Source organism: Typha latifolia, chromosome 13 (genome assembly GCF_019914945.1).
Source record: "Typha latifolia isolate L0001 chromosome 13, TyphaL0001v2, whole genome shotgun sequence".
NCBI lineage: Eukaryota > Viridiplantae > Streptophyta > Magnoliopsida > Poales > Typhaceae > Typha > Typha latifolia.
This window is the reverse complement of record NC_133098.1, coordinates 1,138,525-1,166,507: the sequence shown is the minus strand read 5'-3', so window position 1 is coordinate 1,166,507 and position 27,983 is coordinate 1,138,525. Positions and strand designations below refer to the sequence as shown.

The following is a 27,983-nucleotide window of genomic DNA, read 5'->3' as shown; positions in this document are numbered from 1 at the left end:
TTTTGGTCATTCGATTCTTCTTTTTATAAGCGACCGCCAAAGATTTCGCAAACATCATGCTAGCAACACAAGTTGATCATGTGGTAAATTAATTCATTAACATAGGAGGTTAGCATAATAACAACTTTATTATTGATATTATTAGATTATTAGTCAATTGGATAGTAAGATATTTAGTTAAAGAAGCTTATATTGAATATTTATTTATTACTTTCGAGTCTTCATCGATATTTAGTGAAATATTATTAAGTCTTTAAGACACGTTGCAGATGATGGTGGGAATACGATCTCCAAATCGAAGTTGGTTGACTGCCAGATTATTTATTAATTGGAACGTTACGTTACTCATATCCAATTAAGAGAAGTGCTACCATCACCACTGACCTAGAAAAACAATATTTAAGAAGAAGAATCTACTTGTAGTGCCAATGTAGTGGCGGCACATCAAGTAGTACTTCCTCTATTTAAATATCTAGGTATCATGTGTCAATTTTAAACCGGCGAAGATTAGATTTTACTTAATTAAAGGTCAAATTAAATACTAGTAATGTTTTAGAGGAAAAGATTAATGCCCTCTCTACGAGAGTTCTAGAGAGAGGATTCACCGTTGTTATTTGACCCAGTTGCTATTTTGCTGAAGTTCTAAGATTTCTATGACTTTGACTACAGCTTCAAACAGACCAAATAAAACGTTAATCTCCAACAGCGATGTAAATGACTTATTTGGGCTGCTAGATTAATTACATTTCGGCCACTATATTTTTATGAATTTATGATTCACACTATCTTTTCAATATCTATATTGTGATCCCAGAATCTAAATTAAAATATTATCTCTTTTTCTTTTTTTTTAAGAGGACACTTTTTATTATATTTTTAAAACTTATAATGAAATATTCTTCCTTTTATATTTTTTTTCTCAGTATAATTTTTCGTCCGAGCTAATATATTTGTGTTTCAGATGTGCTCCAATACATCAGTGTTGTATCGATCGGAACAAACAATTGAATATATACCATTAATGAATTGGAATCCCAAGTCCCAACCCACAAACCAAAACATAGGGACAAAATGTAAATCCCAAAAATGCAGGGTGTAAATAGTATATTCATGAAAAAAAAACAGGGTGCAAAATATAATTTTTTTTTCCTTAATTTCCAAAGTCAATGCTATACAACTCTGCAATACAATTCTAACAGTCAAAGATCACAAATCACTATTATAATACCAAAGTCGTTGGTACAAAATTACAATTCCATTGCCCTCTAAACCAAGCCATGTTTGGTGTAAATAATATATCTTATCAAACCTGCACCTTCTCCTTCCTCTCCTCTCTTCTCTTCTCTTCTCTTCTCTTCTCTTCTTCCACCTTCCACCGCCATGGCGTACGTGATCAACTCTGCACGAAACTAAGCTACCATGTCTTCCTCCAACTACATCTCCATCACCCAAATGCCCATCTCACTCAAACTAAAAACACCCAATAAGACCTCGTCTTCTTCTTCTTCTTCTCCTTCTTACTCTCCACCTTACAAACTCCTCATCCCGAGTCCTCGCCGAGCCAGCCGCCTCTTCCTCCCGTTCTTAGCCTTCTTCTTCTTGCTCAACGTCTTGCAAGTCCTCCTCCCTCCCCTTTCCTGCAAGAGCTACCTCGACCACCTCCGCAGGCCGCGGCCGTTGGACGAGTTCTGGCGGTGGGCGCAGTCCGGCGCGCCGCCGGTCCGGCCGTGTTTGCGTTTCAGTGAAGAGTACAGCGCCGCTCCACGTGGCGACGGGGGGAGGAAGTATATGATGGTGGTCGTCTCCGGTGGGCTAAACCAGCAACGTAACCAGATCATTGATGCTGTCGTGGTCGCGAGGATCATCGACGCGGTGCTCGTTGTGCCGGTGCTTCAAGTCAACCAAGTGTGGGGAGATGAGAGGTGCTTCAAGTCAACCAGATCATTATGTTTTTGCTTGGATCGGATTGGAAATTAAATTTTTTGATTTGATGCAGTGAGTTTGGAGATATTTTTGATGTGGGTCACTTCAAGGAGAAGCTCAGGGATGACGTGAAGGTGGTGACGTCGTTGCCGGCGACGCACTTGATGCGGCGACGAGTCCGGGCGCCGGTGATGCCGTTCAACGCCGGCGAGGACTGGGTGCGAAGCAACTACGTGGAAAAGGTTTGCTTGCTGATCATGAGAATTTAATTTTTTTTTCGCAAATCCAAAATTAGATTAGTAGTGCTAGTAATGATGTTTAATTTGTAGTAGTGAAATGTTGTACATGTTGCATAATTGCATTTGCATAGATAACCCTCTAAGATTAATGGCTATTAATACCCAGTTTAAGAAAAAAATATAGGTACAATAAATGATGGTGTTGTGTAACTACTACTAGTACTAGTCTAATAATATGCCAAATATGTTTTGGACTCATGCCACTTATCTCACATACAGTTTGGCGAGTTGGGTGAGCTAACCTACATCAAACTATTAATTTTGATTCATAGAAGAATGTCACTGCTTATAGATAGTGATTTTTACCGTGATAATTAGAATTAACATCTTGCACATAAATCGTTGCTAGATTGAGATTCGATGCGGGCTAAAATATACGATCGAACATATGGGATTATTTTAATCATACAGTCTTTGTATTCAATTTTCGATATGATCAGAACCGTTAAATGAGTGTGATCGGACCCTCTCTTCTTATATCTTTGGATGCAAAAAAAAAAAAAAATTAGCAGAAATATTTGTAGGTTTGTAGTCAAGCAAATTAAACCTCTATAATTAACAAGCAGAGCTATACCAAATCCCAAGACTTAAGGAACCCAAGAACTAGAAGCTTCATATATTTCAAACCACTAAAAGATTCTTCCAACAGATTAATTGTCAGACAAATCTCTTGCTTAGAAAATTCATTGTTGGACTTTGAAGAATGTGATCACATGGGGATTCTAATCTCTCTTCTGTACGTAGTAAAACCTCATTAGTTTGAAACTTTGAAAATTTATTAATAGATAGATAGACTTCACATGGCCATAGACTGTCATTAATCTATAAGCTCCATGATCTTATTTGATCCAGATTTCTGATAGAGAAAAGTCAACTTGGGTAATCTTCGTAAACTACTATCGCTGCTGCTTTCACATCACAGTTATCTTCATTACTCCAAATAATTAATTAAAACAACTTGTTATCATAAAGTTCCAAAATCCTCTCAATCTTATACTAATCACATAAATGTATGCGTGCAGCTTAGCAAGGACAGCGTCTTGCTTCTTCGAGCTTTCGACTCAAGACTGGCGAAGAACCTCACCTCTGATCTACAAAAGCTTAGGTGCAAGGTGGGACAAATCACTAGTTCATAAGAAGTTTTGGGTTTTGTACGTAAAAGATCCCTAAAAGGTGAAAGGAAAGCCAGTGCATAACCATTATGACTATAGTTTTGCATACCGTGTATAGGTTGCATTTGAGGCGTTGAGATTCCAGCGATGGATTGAAGAGATTGCAGACAGACTAGTGAGGCGGATGGAGGAGGAAGGGCCATACATGGCATTGCATTTGAGGCTGGAGAAGGATGTGTGGGTGAGAACTGGTTGCCATTCTGGGCTGGGGTTTAAGGCTGACCTCGCCATTGCAGACGAGCGTGCATCCAAGCCTGAGTTCCTCACCTCTCGAACCAAGATCACCCCTCACCAACGCTACATTGCTGGACTTTGCCCCCTTAATGCCAATGAGATCTCCTGGTATATAGTAGATACTACTTACTACTACTACTACTACTACTACTACTACTCTCTCTTTTGGACTTTTAGGCTGCTGAACAAAAAATTAACTGAGCTAACTGTCCTAATTAAGAAACGAGCTCAATTGTTTTGTTTCAGGATGCTCAAAGGACTTGGTGCCTCGAGAAACACAAGGATCTACTGGGCAGGAGGTGAGCCCTTTGGAGGCCAAGATGCACTTGACCCACTGAGATCCCAATTCCCCAAGCTATTCAACAAATGGAACCTTGCAAGGCCTGGAGAGCTTGATGGCCTCAAAACAAAGCCATCGGTTCTTGCAGCATTAGACTACCAGGTCTGCCTCAAGAGCCAGCTCTTCATGGCTAGCCATGGAGGAAACATGGCTCGTTCACTCCAGGTAAACAATAAAATTCACACTTTATTAACAGTTAATCCTCTTATAGTTCGGACTAAGTTGTAAAATGTAAACTTATATTTCGCTCCCTCTCTCTATCTATACCAACTTGAGACTATTTGATTACTTAGCATTGCTAATTTTAAATTTTTTTTTTCTTCCATTTTGGCTGATTAATGAACAGGGGCATAGAACTTACAAAGGATACGGGAAGCCACTGAGGCCTAACAAGAAGCTATTAGTACGTTTGTTTACGAATACGACTTTAAGCGACGAGGAGATTAAGAGGAAGATTAAACAAATACACGCGGAGTCTTCGGATTCGTTATACACTAACCCAAATCGCGATGTAATTGCGTATCCTATTCCACATTGCATGTGTACAAAAGAAGCTGGAGTTTAGCTTCAACATTAATATAATTATTCATTTTATTTATTTATTAGTTAGTTTTTTTTTTTTTGAGGTAGGCAGAATAATTGATTAACGAACACCTGATATATACATAAAGAGTAAATGAGAGAACCACGACTTTTTGACACAAATCTCACACTTAGTCTATAATAAACATCATGATAATTCAATTCAGACAATCAAGTCACAAAATAAAATGAAGAACGGCCCGAGAAATTTACAGGAGCAAAGAGTCTCTCGTGTTCAGTATTATCAGCCTAATAACTGCAGGTTTCATCAAATTCAGCAGTTCAAGACACGACCCTGAGAATTTGCAAGGCAGGAGGATCGGAGATATAAATTTAACAATACCCTAATACTATTGTAGAGCATAACAAGGTTATAGGACCACAAAAAATTTATAACATCTGGAGTCTACTAGACACAGACGCTAGCAACATAGCTTGTTACTGAGTTCTAGACCCTCTTTCCACACCAATAGTGAGGTAGAGGGCACTAAGAGCACAGCATATTAGTTTGTTACTTTGAGTTTCGAGTATTTTGATATAAATTTTAGAGTCATAATTCAACTAAAAATTAAAGCTCAATAAGCTATTAAATTAAAAATCCGAGAGTCTAAAATTTGAGGGTGATGCCACCTGGATCTGAGTGGCTCTGCCCTCCACTAAAAGTGCCGAGTCATATTATTAATATAATATTAGAGAAAAATGTGGTGTTTTTAGTCATAATCTTGGAAAACAAGTTGGTGAAAAAGACTTTGTTACCCAAGACTTCTTCTTCTTCAAATCTTCATCATAAAATTCTAAACAAGACGTTGAAAAGTTGCCACGCCATCTCCAGACACCATGGAAGACATTTATTATTATATAACAATTATTGCAAATCCCAATTTAACCAATGCCTACAACCTGCTCGACGTAATACCCCAATCAGAAAAGCCCGAAGAAGTGCCAAACCGTAACCACGGATGAGTTTCCTCGCCGGGAGATTAGCCGCAACGGAGGGCGCCTACTTCCTCCAAGAATCCAAGCAACTCGTTGGCCGCCTCGCCCAGAAGCTTCCACCTTCTTCTTCATCCTCCGCCTCTTCCTCCCCTGCCGCCGTCCATGATGCGGCCGACGTGCTCCCGGAGATCCTACGCCACTCGATCCCTATCAAGGGGACGGCGCCGGAGGCGGAAGCGTCCCTCTCGGCCGCTTCCAAATGGCTGCTCAAGAACTCTTCTTCTCCTAGTGGCGTCTCGCCGGATGCTTTGAATCCTTTGAGAGCTTATGTTTCTTTGCCTCAGGCCACCTTTGGTCCGAAAAGGTTTCGCCCTTCCCCTTTGTATGCTCTAATTTCTTCCGGGTTTCATTCCTTTGCGTGAATTCCTTCATTGTTATAGTCCTCGATCGAATCGCAAATTTATCTCTTTTCCTTGTAGGAAAAGTAGCGTCTTTTGTTATCCAATATGTATTGCTTTATAAGTTTTTATTGTCTATAGAGCAAGAAAGCAGTCTGCTATGTTTTTTTTCAGCTTAAACATAGTCGGCAAGATATATGGAACAGAAGATAATATTTTCCTTGTGGATCTCAAGTGTAGATGGCAACTTCCAAATGAGCAACCAAATTATTCAGCATCAACAGCTAATGAACTGCGGCGTGATAGATACCCTCCTGTGGACTCTGAGAAGCTGAAGTATGTGATAGCAGGATACTCGCAGAGTAAGTTGCTTATTGTCGAAATTGATTAGTTTATTTTTATTATAACGAGATTGCCTGAGTGAAACTCTAATGTTTTGACACTCCACAATTTCTTAGAATATTTCATATTTTGGTTCATCTGTTGTTGCAATTGCATACGAGGGTAACATCTAACCATATGTTATCCTTCTCAAGAAGATTTTTTTACAAAACTATTGGGATTTGTACTTTGTGGAAGGCAGATAGGGATTGGAGAGATCTTATATTCTTATTCGAGTAGAATTTATAAAGCAATTGATATATGGGTAATCGGGTACAAGTCATGAGCTAATTTGTTGTTAGATTTCATGGTATTACTGGAACAGTGGAAGTTCTTTTCTTAATAAACATGAAATGCTGAGGATAATTTGACACGCTTAAGGATCTACTTTTGAATTCTCGAGTTCTAATGAAACAGCAAGGATGCTTTTGAACACTTCAGTATTCTGTAGGAAAAGAATGAGCTTATGATTCATCATAAAGTGTACTGAATGGCAAGTAATTCAGTTTTAATCTGTAATAAAATTGAACGAATGTCATGATTATCATTGCCAATAAATTGCATAACTCAGCATCAGCTCATTCAGTGCTCTTTTTTTTGTATATGCAACAAGCCAATATATTTTTAGGCTCTGTTCGTTAAGAGGCGAAACCTAATCATGAAACTTCTTGGAGAAATAATACATTCAAAAGTCTTGGCTTGATCAAATGCTTAATTAAATAACATAAGAAGACTTCTTGCTTGAACACCTTCAATAACACTTACCTGTAGCAACCCAAGCCTAAATTATCTATCATTTGGCCTGGAGAAGCTGTTCAGAGCTCTGCACTCTAGTCATGAGCACAGTCTATTACCCATGTGAATTGGTATGTCGTACTTTCCAAGTGGCATTTCATGCAAAGCAACTGTGCTGCTTGCTTCTATGCTTACTTACCATGCATTCTTTGTAGTTGGGAAGGCATTTGTGGCTGCTACAACAATAGTCTTTGGAGGGGCGGCAGTATTGTTTCTATATACCGCTCACAAGCTACAACTGCATAATGTAAGTTGTTGAATAATGAAACATTTTATTCAGTATTGACGAGTGGTTTTGTTTGTACAAGCCCAACAAATTTCTATGTTTTATCTAGAGCTATAATCCATGCCTGCTTTGTCTAAAAGCATTTACACAAGATAATGTGAATACTATCATTATCATACACAGATTAGTAATCAGGAAAGATGAATTTAATAATTCAATCTCCATGGATCCAAGATGGGTGCTATTAACTACTTTCAGTAAATAAGTAGAAGTTTCAGGAACTAAGTATTATATTTTATTTCGTTGTTTTACATTCCATTTATAGCTTCACTTGAATTCTATCCTGAATGCATTTCCATTTACTTCAAGCTCTTTCTTGAGCGTGTATTCTCATGTGGTTTCTAAAAATGTTATCATGTTAACTGTTATTTGTTTGTGAAAAGCTTAACTTAGCTATTTTTCACAGACTGAAGACGTCAGAAATATAGGAAGAGATGTAATTCGACCAGGAGCTGATTTGGTGAAGGAGCGAATCATTCCATTACGAACTTGGGTGTGCAAACTTTCCATGTTTCTGTAACAATGCACTTAAAGAAATCATTGTATCTCTCTTGAATACCTCCATTTCTCCCACTAGCTTGATCTATTAGATTTCACACATCAGTATCTTTCTCTATCATACAATTTCTTTTTCCTTATGTTTTTCAAAAAGAAAGAAACAAAGTTTTTCCTTCTGTAGCTAGATTTCTGTCATTAAAATAGATTCCGTTGCTATCATGAGCTGACTTTAACTGGAATTACAGGCGGAGAATATGTCGAGAAAATGGCATATGGAAGGAGAAAGAGAAGCTAAAGAAAAGCCTATCATCAAGGAGCTTTCAAAGGCCTTAGGTGCTACTAGGACAACCAACTGATGATGCATACGACATTCTTGTATCATGAAACGAGGCTATGTTTATGTGATGCTTGATTGTTGTATAGTTATATTATGTTCCACTAGTATCAATATATCAAGTCACTCTTGCTTGGCAACAAAAGAAATTCTCAAAAGGACGAAAGACCACCTTGATTAGTAGTGTCGTACATATCAATTGTAAGCCAAAACCATTTATCTACATGTTGGTCCATATTGTTGTTTTACATTCTTACAGATAGAACAAGTTAAATATATTTTTCGTAATATCCATCAATACATATATTTCTTACACTCAGATGATTGACTCATCACCAGACATACAAAGTACTGCTCAGGAGTCAGGACTGGTATCTTTAGACACACACGGCTAACAAGCTGGTTAACTGCATCCCTGAGCAGCATATGTTTCTAAGATCCAGTCATTTTTCGCTGCAGAAATCAAACTATCTTGAAACAAATCAAGGAGAACCTGATGCTCTGAGATTCGAAAACTGCTGGTCAGCAACATGATGTGATGTTTTTATCTGGAACGCATCAAACAGATCAAAGACGATGAGATGATTGGAGTGTCACACCATCAGGTGATCCTCTGTATACAAACAAATCGATGTGTTGTTTAACCAAAAGAAGAGAAGTGAATAAAGTTTTTGACTTAGTTTCATCCATGACATTCGTCTTCATAACAAGTTTCTGGCGAAAACATACACATCTAAATAGCCTGACATCTCTCTCTCTCTCTCTCTCTCTCTCTCTCTCTCTCTCTCTTTTTCTCCCTCCTAAGGACAGTAAGCTCTGTAAAGCAAGACTTCGCATCCAATACTAAATGCTAAACATCCTAACTGTACTTCTCTGGACAAATTTAACCAAATATGCCATTAAGTTAAAACAACTCTCTTGTTTCTGCAAACAGTTCATTCTCTCTGTACATTTTTCATGTTTACCAATGAAAGTGATGAGCTACTTGTGATAAATTTGTACCTCCTCACAATCCAGCATTCATATCAGCAATCACTTTTTCCGCCTTTTTGACTCAACCTGCAAGAGACAAACCAAAAGACACATAAAAAGATCATCAGCTAAATATAAGGCATCAGGTTGCTGAGACTGTGCACAAGTCCTATATTTCTCAAGGCATTCCAAGCAAGTATATTTCTCAAGGCATTTTCACTGGTATTTGTCTAAGATGCGAACCAAATTCTCATGCTTTCATGTAGCCGAAAAAATCGGGCTGATTGGGAGAGCATGCATTTGCACTAGTATTGACTTTATTGCCACATCAAATTAAGAAGCATCACTGATGAGCATTTAACTGCAACTGCCCAAAAAGTAAAATGGACGACATTCACATAACAGAGAATAAATAAGACTATAAGAGTTAAATAGTAGAAAGAATCCATTATAGCCGAACCCTACTCTTATAGTAGAAAGAATCCATTATAGCCAAACCCAAATTGTTGTAACAGCGGAATTAGTAACCTGTAGCATGGAGACTTTACACAGGCAAGGAGCCCTCACTATAAGGTTATAGACTAAGAAGATAATCACATAAATGAGGATGAATAAATAATATCATCTCACCTTCGGCTCAGATTTTGGTGAAACTGGATGTCCATTCGTACTTCTTTTTCCATATCCTACAGATGTGCAATCTGAACACAGGAAATGATCCAACTTTTTGGCTTGTTCAATAGTCATGCCCATACAAGATGGATGAAACCTGCCCAAGTTGAAGGTGCAAGAGATGAATCTTTCATTACATACAAAAGGAAATGCAAACTGTACCATAAGAAAGGAAACACTAAAATTGAAGAAAAAGAAACAATCATCTCCACTCCGGCGAGCTTCCAAAGAAAGTCCATCTGGCAGCCTAATGCAAATATATTGAGCAAACAAACACATGATTGGTTGATTAATTGACTGAAAAGACGTAATTTAATTTACAACTGCACCAAGTACATTAGTGAACTTGTCTGTCAAGTATGAAAGGGCAATAGAAACCAGTCTTCTGTTTCCCACAGGAAATTTGCAAATTTTAGAACATAGATTAACTTGCTTATACCTATCATCCCTCTGTTTCCAATTTATCTAAACTTTAAACAAGTCAGTAGGGACGTAGGAAACACAAATGGAGAATATATCCAAATAAATCAATAGTATAAAATTTTAATTTTCCTACTATATGAGTCAAAATCATTATCCTTAAGAGTTTATTGAGCCCTCTAAAGAATAAGGTTAAAGACGCTTGCAATATATAACAAGCTAGCAAAGCCTCAATGAGCAAAGAAATCCTATAAATTCATGCCTTTCATTGTGAAACAATATCCACCAAGATATCACATCAGCAAAGTCATGATAATGAGGCCCAGAGATCGTGGGTGAGCCCAATTGCTCAGGAAATAAAGGCCTTGTCAATTCTTGTAGATCAAAGAGGTCTGATATGCAAGGATGAATGGATGGCTATCAAACAGATGAAATTTAGTTTGATTTTCAATTCATCCCTCAGATTGGAAGAAACCTAACATATACAACTTTCCTCATCAGAAAACCAAACAGACAATGGCATGGAATGTGGAAATAGCGTATATCAACATAGACAAAGTACACAAATAAAACTTATCAGAAAACCAGACAGAATTGCATGCAACGTTGAAATAGTGTATATCAACATAGACAAAGTAAGCAAACAAAACAAAGAGTCTTCATTGACAATCAGAAGCCCCTTCTAAAACAGTCCAGTTTTAAGTGAAATTTTATGCAAGTAAATCTCGAATATAATGAACCAAAAGGAGATAACAGATATCCTCTGCTTCCTGAAAAAACACTAGAAAAGCCGTTTATCATTACGATAGGTGTCAATGGCAGGAGGTACAGGAGTCAACTAATGGCCACAGTCCTCTGCTTCCTGATAAATACTAGGAACAGTTGTATAATATGGAGGACTCAAATCTCTCATCCAAGAATTACCAAGACAACATAGTAAGAAGGAAACAGGACACATCTAGTGAAAAGGGCCTGAACCGTTACTTTATCATCCCATGCAGAAAAAGGACATGGTTATATCAATTTGGAATTATAAGTCATGAGTTTTCTTAGTTTCTGTCTATGCAGTAAATTAAGCAGTTTCAATATTCAAGTATTTCTAAGCATGTTGGAATGCATCATCATCGGTCTAATACATTTTACAGACATGCACATGTCTCGGAGTGACAGCATGTCTGTTCTTTTATTGGTAAATGAGTATCTAACTTACTGATATCAAGCAAATATATAGAAGGACCACAAAGAGAATTTCTTGTATCTGCATGCACTTTGGTAATTTCATATAGCTGAGTGTTTGTTTGTAAATGCACGTCTCAGGATGACAGAACATTGATTCTTTTATTGGTCAACGAGACTCTAACTAACAAAAAGGATATATATACAATCATAAGCACACAGATATATAACAAAGAAAAAGAATAAGCATAAGAAATCTCAGGATGTTTTAACATCAAAAGTTCAACAATACAGCAACACTCTCCCAATATTGCAATGACCATTTACAGATAAATCTTCCATGCGTGAAGGAAAGAAAAGAGAAAATTACAATCAATCATAAACATCAAATGGCCTCTATCGATCAGAATTTTATGATGATCATTGCACTAATCTTATCCAACTTTGAAGTATTTAATATTGCAACATAACAAATTGCTTCTTACTGCCTAACCAACACCAAAACCAATACGGGAGAGAAAAACTATGGTCCATGTAATATTTACCATAACTAAATTTGGCATTTGAACACCATTACAACATTCAACAGAATGACACCAATAAGATTCACTCAAATCAGAGGTGGACAAAAATAAACAGCCAAGTATGAGTTCACAAAATATTGTCACACTTCTTTCACAATGAATTGATAAATTCTAAGCATATTATTTGTCTATTTCTTCTCAAAGTTCTCTGTAACTACCAAACCTCAGAGAGGAAGTGTACATTCTGCAGCGCGGTGCTAAATCCCAGTGGAAATACTAAAGTATGCATACTTTTCATTCCAATGGCCAAAATCACAATAAAGAAAAGAGCTAACTCATTTTGAAACTACGATTAGTGTTGTAGTTCTTCAAAATTGAAGAAAGAAAAAAAGAAATGCCACAAACATCAATAGCTCTGAATCAAGGAACAGTTCCAAAAGCTCATCAAGTGCGCCACCCTCAACCTTTAGCAATAAACAACACAATGGATATAAGAATGCTAATAATTCTTTCACTACCACTCTCTTCAACAACGAAATTTGATAGCTCAAGCATCGCTAGTAAGTCAAACTCAAGAAGTTCAGCTAAAGAAGTGAACTTTAGCAAAAAGAAACAGAAAAGAGCAGAGTCTCTTATCTTACCAATCCTTACATCCGTCACATTGCACCATGAGATCATCAGGATTATACGGCATTTCGCACTTGCAGTACCTTCATTAACATTACATCCCAAGCATCAGAAAACGCCATGAATCACGACATATTGAGAAAAATGAACAAAAGGGCCTAAATTTCCATACACGGCAACCCGGTCGGGGGTAAACGCGCCGGTGGCAGCCTTATACTCGAATCGACAAAAGTAGTCCTCGGCCCCGACGTTCTCGAGCTTTGTGTAATTCTTAAACGAGTGCACGATGCACTTCCCTTCGATGGTGTGCGCGCTCTGGAGGTCGTAGTGATCGGACAAGAACAACTCCTTGGCGCCGTGGAATTGCCTCCGGCCACCTATGGATTCCTCGGGGCGGTAGTACCACCGCACGTAAACGGTGACGTTGTTTCGGTGGTCCGCCTCGATCTTCTCCACGCGCGCGACGTAGGGGGGCTTATCCAAGTCCGACGGCCTCATGAGCACGCAGTCGCCCACTATTCAACCAAGAAATGGGGTAACTTACTCGACTAACTAGTTCCCTATCGGAATGAAGACGGAAAAGACGAGGAGGAGATGGGGAAAGGATACCTTTGACGAACTTGTTGGTGCCCTTGATGGTGTAGGAATCGAGGTCTTTCTTCCCGGGCTTCGTCTTGGCCATTACCAGCTTGGTCTAGCTCTTTTCGCAGCTCTTCCCTTGGACTGTCTCGTTCTCTCGCTAGATTTAGCTAGCAGTGATGCTTCGGAGAGTGCTTCTCTAGATCTTTGCTTCTGGCAATGAGTTCGGGGGAGATGATAGAGATGGTGATGGAAGGGAGAAACCCTAGGAGAGAGAAAGAGAGAAAGGAGAGAGAAAGCCAGAAAGGAGAGAGGGAGAGTAGTTGGCTTCTTGGCTTCCGACAAGCTGGGTCTCCAGACTCGATAGTACAAGATCGTATCCAATCCCTGATGAAGGAATTTGCTATTTGCCAATTTACAACTTTTTGTTGGAGACATGAACAGTTGAATAAATCGACGCAAGTAGTTCATACAACCGGGGATGCACCCTATCCATTTATGTAGGTTGGGGGAATTTGACCTGGTAGCGCAATTGAGTGGAAACTAAATTGAAATATTAAATAAGTGATAACTCTAGTACAGTTGGTAATTTACTCAAAATCAAGGAGGTCATGAATTCAAGTTCAACCTCAAATAATATTATAGAAAAATTATTTAGTAGTTCGATGACTTGGCTCGATTTGATTAATATGAACATATTTCGACGGCGTTTAATTCAAAATAATTATTCAGCCATACGAGCTCATGAATGATAAAAAAAATTGAAATATTGAATTTGAATCCATTCATGATACATGGATTGGTTATGTCGGTGACCCCATCCATTATCCATATGGGCATGCATGATGGAGATTGGGAGGTCATCGAGCAGCAGTGATGTAAGAGGAGGGAGGCATCGTACATGGCAATATGGCATTGGTCATCTTAATGGAGCCATGGAGGAGGTAATATCGTTTGTGGTCTCCGTACGTGTATGCATGTCGGTGCCCCATCTATGTGGGCATTGCCATCAATTATGTTGTAGGACCGTCGTACATGCATGGTATAGTAACATGATGGTGGCCACCATCATCATGATTGGTTTCTGAACGTATATGCATGTTGAGGTGTTGAGATTCACGCTTGTTTTTTTTTCATAAAGTGACCTAAGGCCGGTTAGGATATTTCTCAGAAAATAAGCAGAGTAGATAGTGATTTTACTATATGAATTTATTGACATCTCAATTTAATCGATGTTGTAAGAATTCTAATCAGAAAATTACTCATACAGCATAATCTCGCTTACTTTTTTTTATCTTGTTAATTTTAGTTTTATTTTGAAGGTAAAACTCTTAAATATAAAATTTCATTCAAATCCAGTAGCCTAATACACTAAAGAAAAGGGGGAATAGACAATGGTCATCTCTAACTTAACTACACAAGCTACCTAACAGCGAAAGAACAAGTACCAAATCTCAAAGTCATACAAAAGACTAACAAAAGGACAATCCATACTAACATAAACGTAAAATTCTAGAGTCCTAACGGTAGAATTAGGCACCACAGTCCTATGAGATGAAATCACTTGATTGTCATTTTCATTACATGTTGGATTTCAACCAACGCAATAAATGGATGAAGTTTACTCTCTAAGATGTTTACATTATGCAGAAAGTCACAATCAACTATGTTTTAATATTGGGAACTTTAAATGATTAAGCTTAAGAGATAGCTTTTCTAAAGAATCCTTGCTGACGATCAAATGACCAATGCAGTAGAGATGGGTTTTTCCTTATAGATATGGATGTATTATGTGATCAACTTGCCCCTTTATATTGTAATCCTAACTAGATCAATTTTAATTAAGTAAATTTTGAGCCTGCAATTTAGGCACGTCTGATTTTGATTTAGTCAAACCTCATATTTAACTAATAGTATATGCCTATCTCAACCGAATACATATGCATTAATTCTAGCCAAACTCGATGGTCAAGATGGAAGAAGTTAGTTAGAATATGACTTAAAATATGCATGACTAGTGCAACCATTCACATGTCAAATTGAAGTTTGAAATGATAAACATATACCAGCATGCTTCTAACAATATTAGCAGCACACAAGTACTAAAAACATATATAGAGAAGCATGAATCAAAGTAATTTCCGTGAATAGCTTAAGTTATTTTGTCAAATAACATTATATCATAGGGCTTTGGCTCTTTTCGAACAATCACTTCTGCTTGGGCCTTCATAAGCCCATTGCAGAACGAGAGTAACATCTAGAAAAGAAAATATTATCAAATGCCAATCATCCTGCAAAATTCCCGTTAAATCAAATCGCCAAATTTCTATTTCATCTCTGCACTGGGAGAACGGTTCTAAAATATATCCCAAGGTAAACGATGGGCATAGTATAGTTCGCTGTTACGTAGGATACACTTATTAGCTACTAAGCTACTGCTCCTTTTTGGTTTCTCCAAATCTTTTTGAAAAACAAAATATGTAGTATAGGAAGTAGCAATATGAACCTATCAAGAAATCGTAGAATATAACCTATTGTAGCACCGTAAGAGTTCTATATACAAAAATTCAATTATACCTGCTCTTAACCAGGATAATGCAGGAGTTGTATTGTTTCCATTAGTTTTGCGTCTCTTCAAGTTCTCCCATGTTATTAAATCCACAGCTGGGACATCTGTACTTCTTGCGCAGCTCCTCCCCAAGTGAAGCATATATTTTTTCCAGTTCTGTAGTCAGCTTGTTTCAGTTAGAGAAAATTCGTAATGAACAGATGTAAAAGGTTGCCGTATTCTAATATGAAGTTTAAGCCAGATAATATTGTCATCAGGTAATTAGTTAGCTTGTATTCCATTTATTTGCGTATAAATACTTTTTAGAGAAATTAATAAAATTGTAGATAATATCACATCAGGATATCCCGACAACTCCTTCAATATCTTTGTTTCTTCCATAACACCATCCACGAGGATCCCTCTTCTTCTGATATCAGCTAGCTCCTGGCATACCTGTATAAATTGTCTCATATAATAGCTTGGACCACAATATTCAATAAGGGATTTTGAGAACCTTTTAGTAGGCAATAAAAGTTCAAACTAGCATAGAGTATCACATCTGATGATCTGACAGAAACATTTGCTTGAAGTCAATATAATCATGAAAAGGGCTCCAATTCCACTAGGTTCCCACTACATGGTTTTTGGTGGTGAAGAATGTATACGGCTATCTTAACCAAGTTGCATACAGATAAGGATTGCATTCCTCATATTAGATATTGTAATCTTTTAGAATATATGTATGTTTTACATGCATGACAGAAAAAGGAACTGACCTTATCATGATCATGTAATTCTCTATGGTAATCTGAGTCCAACTTATGTATCTGAGCATCAATGCTCTTGATCTTATCCTCTAAAGCTTTTATGTTATTTTCCTCACTGCTAACCTCTTCACCTGTTTTGTCCATGATACATGTCAGAATTTCATAAAGAGAAACATGAAACATCAGAGGATATTAGTATATTACTCAATTTCACTTCCCAGAGCAGGAAAAGAATACAGAGCTAAGCTGAACTTAATTGTCAAACTAGCAGTTGCCTTTAAATATATAAGCATGCATAAAGCTGAATGAGATATTAAGACATCAAAGATAACTTTATGATCTCAGTGTACATATGTGTATTTCAATTAAAAATGTCCAACTATGGATGTATATCAAATTACATTTATGGAAATCAACTTCTGAAAGGAATTTAATAATCATTTATATCTAAAATGTTTTTAGGCATAGTAATTAAAATAAAATAGTATTGCAAAAAAAATAAACTAGTGAGTATTACCACAAAAAACCAAAGGGGATTTGTGAAACAACACTGGTATTAACATCCACCTAAAGGAAACTTCACTGATCAGTGAATGACTGAAAAATGATTATCTCACACAACTAAGCCTATCCAAGTAATTGATAAGATTGCAGGTCACTTGCCTTTATCATGCAGAAGTTCGTGAGACTCTTGTTTCATGAACTCTTGGAAACATATCTCCCAAAATTTCCTGGAGAAATTAATACTAAGCATTGTCAGATCTTAGAAGCAAACATAACTACACAAACACACACAATCCATCAACATACCACTCTGTGGCATAAGCATAATGTGATCAGTTGAAAGATATTTGAGGTGTTGTTCCATAATTGAAGCATCATTAAGAGCTTTTCAAAAGATGATAAAACAAGCGTGTAAGGCCATTCTAACATTTGCTACTAAAACAATGTTATGAGAACACTGAGATTACATGGATATAGATATTCATGTCCACTAATCAGGGGCATTCACTAGTGAATATATTAAAAGTAGTTTATCTTTGTTCCTTTGGAATCATTGTAGACCAATAGCTCAAAGTGGGATGAAGATCGACCATAACAATCAGGAAGAATAAATCAAAAGTCTAGTGCACCTGATACAAGAATTGACAGTCACGGATTCGTGGATAAAAGCAAATTGGACAAAGTTCTTACAAAATTAAACAATTAATAGATTTCATTATCAACATTAAGCTAAAGAAACTTGTTAGATTCCATTTTCAAAAAAGAGCTACTTGATCACTGATTCATTGAATAACAAAAACATCCATGGTGAAAGGGTCTCAAGTAGCATCCCTTACAAGTCAAGAATGGATGTCTAAAAGTAATGTAATTGATATCAGGCAGGTTTGCCATAACCTGGTATCCAGGTGTCCTCCAACATTACTATCAACTACTAAATACTAATATCTAAATGTTTCTGAGAAGCATGCAGTCGAGTTCCTTCGGTATTCCTACAAGGACATCATCTGAGGAGCATGTATCAAATTCGCATGCAAACTCAGGAACACAATATATGTTACCTACAGTGCACGGTAAAGCAACTCACAAGGAGCGGCAATACCATCACAACATATACAGCCTACTAAACAACTTTTCAAGTGATGCAAGTATTAAACAACTTCACAGATTGTGCATGTAATAGAAATTAGCAAGTGGAATAAAATATGCACAGCTCAAGTAGGACTGACCTTATTTTCACATTCATATCAGCCATCTTGCTAATAAATATATCTCTATATCAACAAAGCAGTAACATCAGGCGTTTGTTACAGTAGAAGCAGAGAAGTAGCAAGAACGCACAAACTGAAGCAAGAGTTCAGGGTAAGCATGTACCGCTCAGTGTCCTCTTCGTTCTTTGAGACAACAACAGCAACAAAGAAGAGTACATAACCACGAAATCCAAATCAAGTAAAAGAACAAATAAACCATACAAAAGTTGGCATATGACTAGTAAATGAAGAGAAACTCTGATTCCTCAATCCAGACCTTGAGCTTTGCGAGATCTGATCGAATCTTTGATATCTCCACTTGTAGATGAGCTACCCTTGCCTACTACCCCCTCAAAAAAACAAAATAAACTTATCAGATAAGTTAATTGCAGATCTAATCATACTGTTTCACACAAAGATTAACACCTGTAGGACTTGGATCGAGGCGTCGGTCATGACGAGCTGGACTTGAGATCCACGGAACTCCTGCTCCGCCGTCTCTTTGGACATCTTGGCTCTATCGAGATCGGCGTTCGCGGCATCGAGATCGCATTGGATCTCGAGAATACGTTTCTTCAGATCCGAAACCCTACGCTCTGGATCGAGGAAGAGAGAATGTTTGATTGGAGAGAGAGAGAGGGGAGAGGACGAGGGAGGAAATCTAGGGTTTACCTCCATGGGACTTCTCGCTGGCGAATTCGCGGATTAGCGAGAGGAGTTGCTTCTGGGATTCGCCGTTCGCCATTGAATCGAGAGCGCTTGATTTTTTTTTTCCCGCTTTGTGCTGCCAAGTATTTCAAATATCTATTTATACCTGTTGGTTACGGGTCGGATTGTGCGAAATATGTGACCCCGATCGAGAACGAGGATCCGAATAAACAGAGATCCCGTAACTCCCGGGATCGAGTCTGAACAGTTACAATTTGTTGTCATACACAAGTAAAATGCAGTGGTCGTAGGAGCCCTTTTTTTACGTTTTACTCCCTGAAATTATAAGACGTCAAATATTTCATACTTCTTTTATAATATCCAACTCTTCAAATACTTTTTTATTCTCTTCAACCACCCATGCTAATTTCGCACACTCTTTGACAATAATGACAGAGAAATGTGAGCTATTAGATGTGAAGGTCGCTCTAATATCATTGTCTTGACTTGATTGTTCTTAATTTAATTTACATTTGTCCGTAAATAACAAAAGAAGAGCATGGGTCCCCATCATCACCCTACATATATAGAAATAAGTCCACCTAGTGGTTGAGTCATAGAATTAACCATTTGATTGAGTTTTATCGGTTCATAATAGAAGTCATAACTTGTGAATTTTAATTGCTCTATAAACATTGAGATTAATATTCAGTGAAATTTCTTCTAAAGTATTTTATGTGTATAGTTTAGGTTTGCTGTAGAGTTATCAGACTTATATATCAAGTAAAACTAATCTCTTTATCTAGTCTATAGTTATAAAAGTTATAATCTATATTAAATATTACCAAAAAAAAAAAGTACATGCTGGACTATGGGCTGGTCCCAAAATTATTTTGGAATCTAAGTAGCTGTGGGTCTATTATTTGGTAACACCTGATTGAGCTTTGCAAATAAGTCACATTTAGGCCACCTGCTACGCAGGTTAAAAATCACTATAATTGAGATAAGTAATGAGCTACCTTATCCAATAAATGCATAATATAAAAAAAAGTGGCATTTAGTTCGCACATAACTCGTAAATAAAGATAAAATTAATTTATTTATGAGGAGGTGTGATAATCTTATTAGCGTTGATGAAGATTTATGTAAATAAGAAAAATAATAATTTTATGAATAAATGAAATGTTTTCTTCAATTTATAGTACTAGTTTTCTTCAATTAGGAGGCTAGTCACCATCATAGCCTCTTAGAATTATTGATGGCTTCTCCAGAATTTGATTGAAATCTTAACCCTGTACATCTTTTGTCTTACATGTAATATAAACTTCATAGGCCTTAAACTTGTGAAATGAATATAAGTCGGCAATGCTGTCTATTTCACTGCAAGGTTTTTGCATGCACTGAAAGTTATTTCACTGCAAAGCGAGCAGGAATCATCATGAGCTCCAGATCAAAAACAAAATGCAAGTTGCATATATATATATATATATATATATTGAATGCTTCCAATATTTCAGAACATCTAAAATAGGCCCAGTATTTATGACAGCAAACCAACATCACTAATGATAGCTAGCTACATTAACAAATTTGAGGAAGTATGCAACCAAAGAGGAATGCCATTCAATTATTTCCTCTGGCAATCTAAGGCCTTGCATTATTAAAGGGGGATACCATTCTGTCTTTGACTAGAAAAAAGAAACTTAGCCATTGATTACAACTTCCATGTGGGTTTGTAGAGCTTAAGCTCTGATGAATAGTAAAATATATGAGAAAAAAACAAACAGTGGAAACAAACTCCTAGCTAGCGTTTGATCTTAATCATGCTTAGTCTCATGTTTTAGTACAGATAAAGTATCGTTGGTGGTTTTGGGGCCATGATGCACATGGCCTCATAAACATGAAACCATGATTGCAGTCACCCCATGTGGGGATTATTGAAGCCTTTTGAAGCCTAACATAATCTAATCCATTGGATTATGCCATTGGATTATGCTCCCTAGGGGCCGGACCACATGACATGAGGCATCAACAGACTTAATCACTCTTCTTTCTTGATACATGTCACAATACAAGATACTTGACAATCCAACTTCAACTAAAGTTTGATGTAAACCTGGTAACTTAGTCTTATTCTACCATGATGATATAAAGGTAGCTTAAACAATCAAATATTAAAAAAAAAAACGTATAATAAGGATTGATATGTGATGTCTTATTCACTTTAATACTATGTTAATTCACCAACTAATTTAAGCCGTTAAAAGGTCTGAGGTTTTTATGTTGTGGTTGGACTTTTGCAAGATTGCAATTTTAAGGGTACATGCCCATGAGGATGCATGCATAGGATATGGCAATGAATTAAAGGAGACTAGGGAGGGGTTATGATATGGGTCACCATGCCCTATAGCTAGCCATATATGTGGTGGGGAAGAACATATACATGAATTATAAACTAAAAATTGGAGAATGTCTTGTGGCGTAAAAGCCAACAAAAAAAAGACCATGCAAGTCACATGCATTCACGTCGCACTACTAGGCAGCAGCACATGCGATAGCAGAGGGATAGATAACTGGATGGATAAACATCGGAATAAAACCGATTTGGATAAGATGAGAGATTTTCTTCTCGGTTACGTGGCTGCCATTGGATAAAATGCTTACATGCAAATTAATACTTTTACTGTGTCCTTTCTAGTTACAGTTGATTCTAATCATCTACCTGTGGAGTTTTCTGCAAGTATAACGACTTGTCAATTGTTTGTATTTGTTGATTCCTGGATCTGAAAGTAGCAAGTGGGCTCTGCGATTTAACTCCTTTTTCTGTCTATTTCTATGTTAAGAAGAAATTAATAAGCTATTTATTTATTTATTCTGAATGTTATTTTTATCATATATTAATTATATGTTAATGATGTATATTAATTATATGCTCGTTGTATAGTAGTTATCACGTGGCAAAACTTTTCGTTACAATAATGAAACGAAGCCCATATATATATATATATAAAAGGTGCAAATGAACTGAATAATATTTATTTTCCTTTCCCTTTCTTTTTCTTTCCTCCAGAAGGATTAGAGGACCCACTCTTAATTTGTCGCAGCAAAAGTTGCAAGTTGCAACCCCTGAATCAACTCCAGCTTATACTTTGAAACCATTGCTTGTTGAACTTTAGTGCCAAAGCTCAATTTTAGAGTGTAAATGTATACATGAAATGTATGTCAAAATGTAAAAGTTACTTTGAAAGAACAAAGACATGTACCAATCAATTTTCACATAATTCTTGAGCATAAAGTTGTCAGTTCAACTCTGTTGTTATATATACTTTTTACCTGGGAATCTATAAATTTATTTATGGAGAGAATCCAACCTATAGCAGAAACTTTTCCACATTTGTCTTGGCCTATTCAAGAACCATAAATGGTAGTAATATTGGCCCTTGTTTCCAAACAGGTAATAAGACTAGTCGACATAGTTGTTTGAGTTGAGGGCTAGCTTTGTTTTTCTTAAAAGCAGCTCACATGGGTCATGGCTTCGTGTCTTTTGCTCACCCAGCAATACATTAGAAAATGACATTTTATCCATCCACAGAGGCAGACTGCAGCCAAGAAATGACTATATATCCATAGACAAGAGAGGTAAAGGCCCTCTGAATGTAGTCACTTTATTGTTCATTATAAAAGAATGGGAGTAGTATAAAGGATTAAATTTATTATCAGAGAATGCCAATTACAATCTCGTAGGACTTCTTGGCATTTGTGTGTGAGATTTTATATTATGTTTGAGAGACAGGTGCATTGGTTCGAGTCTCTTTTACTAGTTGGAGTAGTAGTAGTAAGAGTAAGAGTAGGAGTAGGAGAAGGAGATCAACAAACTCCACCGTCCCGTGAACCGGAGGTTGTAGCTTTCACTACACGGGCAGCTCACCATCCGTAGCGGTAGCCGCGTCTTACTCTCACATGCTCACAGATGTTGATATATATATATATATATATATATATATATATATATATATATATATGATGTGCCGTTAACTCCGGCGTCTCTAAATTACAAAACTCACATCGTAAATTTCTGATTCAACCCTTTGTTTTTTTTTTTATATATATATCCAAATTAACCCCTCTTTTTGGCGATTATTAGGGATAGTTATACCCCCCTCAATTATTGCCATTCTTCGCATAGATCCACTGGTTTATTTTCTACTGTTTGATTTTTTTTTTTAAATTTAAAGGAATGAAAAAGATAAAAGTTATCTTAGAAGCTAAATCATCTGTCACATAACATGAGTGGCATGTGCATTTATGCCAAATACAACGCAGACACCTGCAACACTAATGTTATTTATCCAAGAAGATACAAAGAGCATAGAATTCCACAGCCCACCATTTGAATCTTTGTCACTCATTAGCCCAGTCATATATAGTTTGATAGATGGATGGAAAAAAGGGAGAAGCCTTAAAGATAGCGTAAGAGTGGGAAAAAGGAAGAAGAGCTCATCTATCGGTCTGGGTCTGGGTCTGTGTCTGGGTCTCGGTCCCTCCCCATCTCTCATCCTCTCTTCTCAACCGCCACCTACTAATAAGTAATAATAGCCTTCATTCCTCTCAGTAGTTAACCCACCACTTTCCACTTAGATGCTTCTCCTTCCCTTCTTCTCGTTTCCATTGGAGTAGACAAAGAAGAGAAGCCATTTCCTATATGGGCGGAGGCGGCGCTGGGGCCGGGGCTGGCGAGCCGATGAAGCAGCGGGTGAACCGCTGCTTGAATAAGTTGTCTGATCGCGATACGGAGGCAATGGCGGCGAATGAGCTCGAATCCATCGCCCGGTCGTTGACCCCCGACGCGCTGCCGCCGTTCTTGTCGGCGATCTCTGACACACGACCGACGGATAAGACCCCGCTACGCCGCCAGTCTCTTCGGCTTATCTCTCTGATCTCGAATTCCCACCCCGCAGCCGCCATCGCGCCGCATCTCCCGCGCATGCTCTCCGCGGCCCTCCGCCGGCTCCGGGATCCGGACTCGTCCGTCCGCGCCGCCTGCGTCGACGCCGTGCGCTCCATCGCTGCCGCCGCACCAGCCGGGGCCGTCGCAGGGGTGCTTCTCCGCCCTCTCACCGACGCGCTCCTCCACGAGCAGGACCAGAATGCACAGATCTCCGCTGCTCTCTGCCTCGCCGCGGCAGTCGATGCCACTGGTGCCTATCCTGACCTCGCCCACCACCTCCAGAAGCTCCTCCCTCGACTCGTGAAGCTCGTCCGGAGCAATGCGTTCAAGGCAAAGGCCCCGCTGATCTCACTCCTCGGTAGCGTTGCCGCTGCCGGCGGCGCCGCCGCGCCGGCACTCGTCGGGGTCCTTGTTCCTTGCCTAGTTGAGTTCCTCGCCAGCGAGGACTGGGCGGCGAGGAAGGCCGCAGCAGAGGCGCTCGCGGTCGTCGCGGTCTCCGAGAAGGATCTCTTGGTTGGGTTCAAGTCTTCTTGCATCTCCTCTTTTGAATCTAGGAGATTTGACAAGGTATTTTGTTTGTTTGTTTTTTTTTAAGATCTGATTCTTAGATCTTGCTTTGGAACGAGTGATTCTGAGATCTGATTTCGGCAATGCAGGTAAAGATCGTGAGAGATTCCATGAATCGAATGCTTGATGTGTGGAAAGAGATTCCTTCTTCTGTCGATAGTGCGTCAAATGCCACTCCAGTGTCAAAAAAATTGCAACCTAATTCTTCCCCCCGAGGTGATGAATTGGTTCTCTATCAGTTCCTTTGTTTTCCTTACTCCCTCTTTTTGTTGGTAGAGCATTGCTGGATCACCTGCTTGTCTGACCATGAGATTTGCAGTAAATTTGGTTCTACTTGGTATCTATACATTCTATTCTAAATTTTTTGAAGCTTAGTAAGTTTAATCACTAAATCTAGATCCATAATGTTACTGCAAACTTGCGGTGCAATTTGATATATCAAATTCTTTCTTTTTCTCTCCTAGATGCATTTGGTGTGAGCCAACATTGGCAGTCTCTTCTGTTTGTCCTTAGGTTCCAGTTTCGTCTTTGAAACCTTCATGAACACAGTTTAATTATGTTATGGATGCGAAAATTTGACTTCCTCCACTTGTAATTTTTGATGTTACAGAAAATGGAAGCGATGAGCGACATCCGACTGCTTCATTAAGCCCCAGTTCAGTTCGATCTACTTCTCCTTTTATCGCAAAGAAAAGTAGATTCTCATCAAGCAGATCTCCTCCACCTGATGCCTCACCCATCATCACAGCCAGGAAAAATGCTCCTTCTATTAGGAATAAGAAGTTGTCACCTCCTTTATCTCACAAGGCAGACCGGACGAAAGCATCTGACTGGAAGGTTGAAATTTCTGTTGCAAATACTCCGGCTAAAGTTGTGAATGAGAACAAGCTTCAGAAAGAGCAAGGGGGTTTCGAGAGCAATGTTAGATCCAGGTTAGAAGCAAGACGGATGCTGTTTGAGAAGAACTGTGAGGAGAAAGGAAGTATGCTGGTTGGGCTGAAGTCAGGGGCAAGAGTGGTTCCGTGTCAGGAGAATGAAATCTTGGAATCAACCGCAGAAGCAGAAGATATATCCAATGAACTTAACGCAGGTCATAAAGATGGAGACTTGTCGCTGATTAGGATGCAGTTAGTTCAGATTGAGAACCAACAGTCCAGTTTATTAGATCTTCTCCAGGTAACATCTTTTGACATGTTAATCAATTCAGAATAGCTTTTATAGTTGCATTGCAAATTTGAGCTATAAATAATTTCTGTATGTTATTGATTATTGCACGGGTTACATTATGTTGCATTTGTAATGTGAACTTATTGTTAATAGCATGTTGACGTTAGCAGCTTTTGGCATCCAAAGTGGGTTTATGAGATTTTGATGTGTGCCAAAATAATATTGGGATTAACATCTTGAAACTTTCATAATTAAATTCCACTATTAGTTACTTTGTACTAGCCATCCCAATCTTAGAATACCGTTTTGTCAAGGTGATATAGGTGTTCATAACGAGGACCAGAGTGTCTAGCAGGGATGGGGTCTTTACTTATAAGTCATGTTTGTGTTGTTGAAGTTTCCCATTTTGTTGCAAAATATACCACTTAAGCCTAGGATTAAGAATAAAATTTTGTATCTCTCACATGGTGACACAGATATGAACACAAGGAACACTTATATTGATCATGACCTGCATTGTTATCTTTCCTCTGTTCATTGTGACTGTTAGAGCACCTGTGCTATAAATTTATCCGGTGGATTCATGTTTCTATTTTTGGTTTCTTATCAGAGATTTATTGGGAACTCACAGAATGGCATACATTCTCTGGAGACACGAGTGCATGGCTTAGAGATGGCACTGGATGAGATTTCCCGCGACATAGCTGTCCCTTCAGGAAGGATGCTGAACAATGATCCCGAAGTAAATACATGCTGCAGATTGCCTGGAACGGAATTCCTTAGCGGGAAATTCTGGAGAAGACATGAAGGAAGATACTCTTCTAGGTTCTCCATTTCTGATATACAAAATCTACATGAGGAGGGCAGGACTCTATATAAGTGGGATAAGCAGAGGTTTGGACTTCAGGGCGGAGTTGTTGTCAACCCATTAGCTGAGATTAATCCTCAATCAAGAGCAACAGCAGAGATTACTCCGCAGAGAATGAAGAGTGGAAGTCATGATACAGGAAATATACATGCTCAAGATGGCAGGAAGCAGGATTTGGCTCCTCAAATGATCAGGTATACTATCAGTTTCCTTTCCTTTTTGCACTGTGACCTATGTTCCCCTCTTTCTCAGAATTGTGCTAGAAGTTTATGTCAGGGTGTGTAGCAAAGCAAAGGAAATTTGCAGAAGAAAATTAGAAAACTAACTACTACTAGTGCATTGTAAAACTAACCACTAGTATATCCTGGGAGCTTGTTTCAATTTATCACAGTAGTGCAGTTATGGTGTCTCCACTGGTAGAGTTTACTTAAAAATACATTGCAGATTCCATCCAAGTCAAGTTTGCACCATAATTCTTTTGCCTAGCTCATTTTAGGGAATGATTTGGGCCTAATTTGCACTAAATCTCTGTTGCTTTCCCTAAAAAGCCTCCTTTTCTCCATTCATTAATTGCTTATGTAAAATTTTCTTCATTTATTTCAGAACTGCATAGAGAGGTCCAGGGTGTTACATAAACAATTTGGGTTAGAAGGTGAGATACCATAGCAGGGTGTTTCAGTCGCCGGATCGGATTTCTTTTCCCCTCGGCACCAATAGCATGAGACGTGAAGCCCTTCAATGGGAATCAACTTCCAGACTCTGATATTCTCGTATGAAGCAAGGATTTGTGTTGCAGGATGCTGTATTTAGTACAAGTTGATTACCAAACCAGGTTATGAATTATTGTGCAAGCATATCATCATCACCATCACCACTACCTGGTTGTCGCATACAAATGATCATATTTTGTTGTCCACGGGCTTCCTCAGAAGGCAGTGTTATTACGTAGTTTTGTACATAATTGTAGAAGGTAGTGGGATTGCTTCTCTGAATGTGGTAATTGAAAAGGTGTCTTTTACAAGTTTACGGATAATGTTTTAGATTATTTTCTTTCCGAGATTGGAAATAAATGAGAATGGATCGCATGGCATACGCCATACCTCTCCATTCTGCGTGTTATAGCAACATCATGAGCAGAGAGCCAGAAATCTAATAATCTAATTTATAATATATATGTATAAAAAAGAAGTAAATATAGTTAAAGGTTTCTCGACTAATGAAATTATGAATTTCCAATTACATTGTATAGTTAATATTAAAATATATTTATTTGGAAACAAAAAAGAATATGGAACAACCTTTTGGTATAAGAATATTATAAATTTTATAAATAGACCCTGAGGTGTTACAATGTTACGTTGACCAACTACTCTTATATGCGGAATCCGGTATTAGACCTCGCCCTCGCCCTCGCCCTCGCCCAATCTGACTTGACTTCAATTTGAAAACAAATGATTTAACCTAAGCTTTACCGTCATAGAGCCAACCCGAATTTATTTTTAATCGGTTCCTGTCACATCACTAGCAACATTAGACCTCTTATTAATTCTTTAGACAATGCTCTGATC

The 27,983-nt window shown here is 38.0% G+C and overlaps 5 protein-coding genes across 10 annotated transcripts; 3 read left to right on the top strand and 2 right to left on the bottom strand.

The window, feature by feature from the left end:
- The first annotated feature begins 1,272 nt into the window (after nt 1-1,272).
- Nucleotides 1,273-4,577, top strand: LOC140800050 (O-fucosyltransferase 24-like). Its single transcript, XM_073154688.1, has 6 exons — nt 1,273-1,922; nt 1,997-2,165; nt 3,245-3,334; nt 3,453-3,736; nt 3,875-4,133; nt 4,315-4,577. The coding sequence occupies exons 1-6, from the start codon at nt 1,420-1,422 to the stop codon at nt 4,531-4,533; spliced, it is 1,524 nt and encodes a 507-aa protein (XP_073010789.1). The 5' UTR covers nt 1,273-1,419; the 3' UTR covers nt 4,534-4,577.
- A 685-nt stretch (nt 4,578-5,262) lies between these two features.
- LOC140799985 (uncharacterized) lies at nt 5,263-8,497 on the top strand. The gene is made up of 5 exons (XM_073154594.1): nt 5,263-5,850; nt 6,125-6,246; nt 7,216-7,307; nt 7,753-7,839; nt 8,090-8,497. Exons 1-5 carry the CDS (start codon nt 5,510-5,512, stop codon nt 8,198-8,200), a joined length of 753 nt encoding a protein of 250 aa, XP_073010695.1. The 5' UTR covers nt 5,263-5,509; the 3' UTR covers nt 8,201-8,497.
- Nucleotides 8,328-13,486, bottom strand: LOC140799986 (chromatin remodeling protein EBS-like). 2 transcript variants are annotated; one of them, XM_073154596.1, is made up of 6 exons: nt 13,179-13,486; nt 12,742-13,084; nt 12,584-12,652; nt 9,781-9,919; nt 9,181-9,237; nt 8,328-8,726 (listed from the first exon to the last, which is right to left on the bottom strand). In XM_073154596.1, exons 1-5 carry the CDS (start codon nt 13,249-13,251, stop codon nt 9,211-9,213), a joined length of 651 nt encoding a protein of 216 aa, XP_073010697.1. In that variant the 5' UTR covers nt 13,252-13,486; the 3' UTR covers nt 8,328-8,726; nt 9,181-9,210. The 2 variants fall into 2 exon arrangements, with proteins under 2 accessions (XP_073010697.1, XP_073010696.1); XM_073154595.1 differs by having other exon boundaries at nt 8,328-8,791; nt 13,179-13,464.
- Nucleotides 13,487-13,534: 48 nt separating this feature from the next.
- LOC140799984 (uncharacterized) lies at nt 13,535-18,984 on the bottom strand. 4 transcript variants are annotated; one of them, XM_073154592.1, is made up of 10 exons: nt 18,890-18,984; nt 18,644-18,813; nt 18,495-18,557; nt 18,342-18,361; nt 18,197-18,241; nt 17,130-17,197; nt 16,476-16,597; nt 16,064-16,152; nt 15,726-15,884; nt 13,535-13,668 (listed from the first exon to the last, which is right to left on the bottom strand). In XM_073154592.1, exons 1-9 carry the CDS (start codon nt 18,960-18,962, stop codon nt 15,767-15,769), a joined length of 768 nt encoding a protein of 255 aa, XP_073010693.1. In that variant the 5' UTR covers nt 18,963-18,984; the 3' UTR covers nt 13,535-13,668; nt 15,726-15,766. The 4 variants fall into 4 exon arrangements, with proteins under 4 accessions (XP_073010693.1, XP_073010694.1, XP_073010692.1 ...); XM_073154593.1 differs by lacking the exon at nt 16,064-16,152 and having other exon boundaries at nt 15,726-15,873; XM_073154591.1 differs by lacking the exon at nt 13,535-13,668 and having other exon boundaries at nt 15,650-15,884.
- Nucleotides 18,985-23,320: 4,336 nt separating this feature from the next.
- LOC140800422 (TORTIFOLIA1-like protein 3) lies at nt 23,321-27,540 on the top strand. 2 transcript variants are annotated; one of them, XM_073155209.1, is made up of 5 exons: nt 23,321-24,380; nt 24,470-24,596; nt 24,991-25,556; nt 26,179-26,609; nt 27,019-27,540. In XM_073155209.1, the coding sequence occupies exons 1-5, from the start codon at nt 23,568-23,570 to the stop codon at nt 27,026-27,028; spliced, it is 1,947 nt and encodes a 648-aa protein (XP_073011310.1). In that variant the 5' UTR covers nt 23,321-23,567; the 3' UTR covers nt 27,029-27,540. The 2 variants fall into 2 exon arrangements, with proteins under 2 accessions (XP_073011310.1, XP_073011309.1); XM_073155208.1 differs by having other exon boundaries at nt 26,158-26,609.
- Nucleotides 27,541-27,983: the final 443 nt, after the last annotated feature.

Bases quoted from the DNA above. Each gene is read 5' to 3' on its own strand.
- LOC140800050 (XM_073154688.1), top strand. From the start codon at position 1,420: ATGTCTTCCTCCAACTACATCTCCATCACCCAAATGCCCATCTCACTC. The intron at 3,335-3,452 runs GTGGGACAAATC...TACCGTGTATAG, and splicing joins TACAAAAGCTTAGGTGCAAG to GTTGCATTTGAGGCGTTGAG. The intron at 3,737-3,874 runs GTATATAGTAGA...GTTTTGTTTCAG, and splicing joins AATGCCAATGAGATCTCCTG to GATGCTCAAAGGACTTGGTG.
- LOC140799985 (XM_073154594.1), top strand. From the start codon at position 5,510: ATGAGTTTCCTCGCCGGGAGATTAGCCGCAACGGAGGGCGCCTACTTC. The intron at 6,247-7,215 runs GTAAGTTGCTTA...CATTCTTTGTAG, and splicing joins GATAGCAGGATACTCGCAGA to TTGGGAAGGCATTTGTGGCT. The intron at 7,840-8,089 runs GTGTGCAAACTT...CTGGAATTACAG, and splicing joins TCATTCCATTACGAACTTGG to GCGGAGAATATGTCGAGAAA.
- LOC140799986 (XM_073154596.1), bottom strand. From the start codon at position 13,251: ATGGCCAAGACGAAGCCCGGGAAGAAAGACCTCGATTCCTACACCATC. The intron at 9,920-12,583 runs GTAAGATAAGAG...CAACTTGGGCAG, and splicing joins TGTGACGGATGTAAGGATTG to GTTTCATCCATCTTGTATGG. The intron at 9,238-9,780 runs GTGAGATGATAT...TGTCTCTTGCAG, and splicing joins CACCAAAATCTGAGCCGAAG to GTTGAGTCAAAAAGGCGGAA.
- LOC140799984 (XM_073154590.1), bottom strand. From the start codon at position 18,962: ATGGCGAACGGCGAATCCCAGAAGCAACTCCTCTCGCTAATCCGCGAA. The intron at 18,558-18,643 runs GTGTTAATCTTT...AGGGGGTAGTAG, and splicing joins CCTCGATCCAAGTCCTACAG to GCAAGGGTAGCTCATCTACA. The intron at 18,362-18,494 runs GTCTGGATTGAG...GTTGTCTCAAAG, and splicing joins CAGATCTCGCAAAGCTCAAG to AACGAAGAGGACACTGAGCG.
- LOC140800422 (XM_073155208.1), top strand. From the start codon at position 23,568: ATGGGCGGAGGCGGCGCTGGGGCCGGGGCTGGCGAGCCGATGAAGCAG. The intron at 24,597-24,990 runs GTGATGAATTGG...TTGATGTTACAG, and splicing joins ACCTAATTCTTCCCCCCGAG to AAAATGGAAGCGATGAGCGA. The intron at 25,557-26,157 runs GTAACATCTTTT...GTTTCTTATCAG, and splicing joins GTTTATTAGATCTTCTCCAG to AGATTTATTGGGAACTCACA.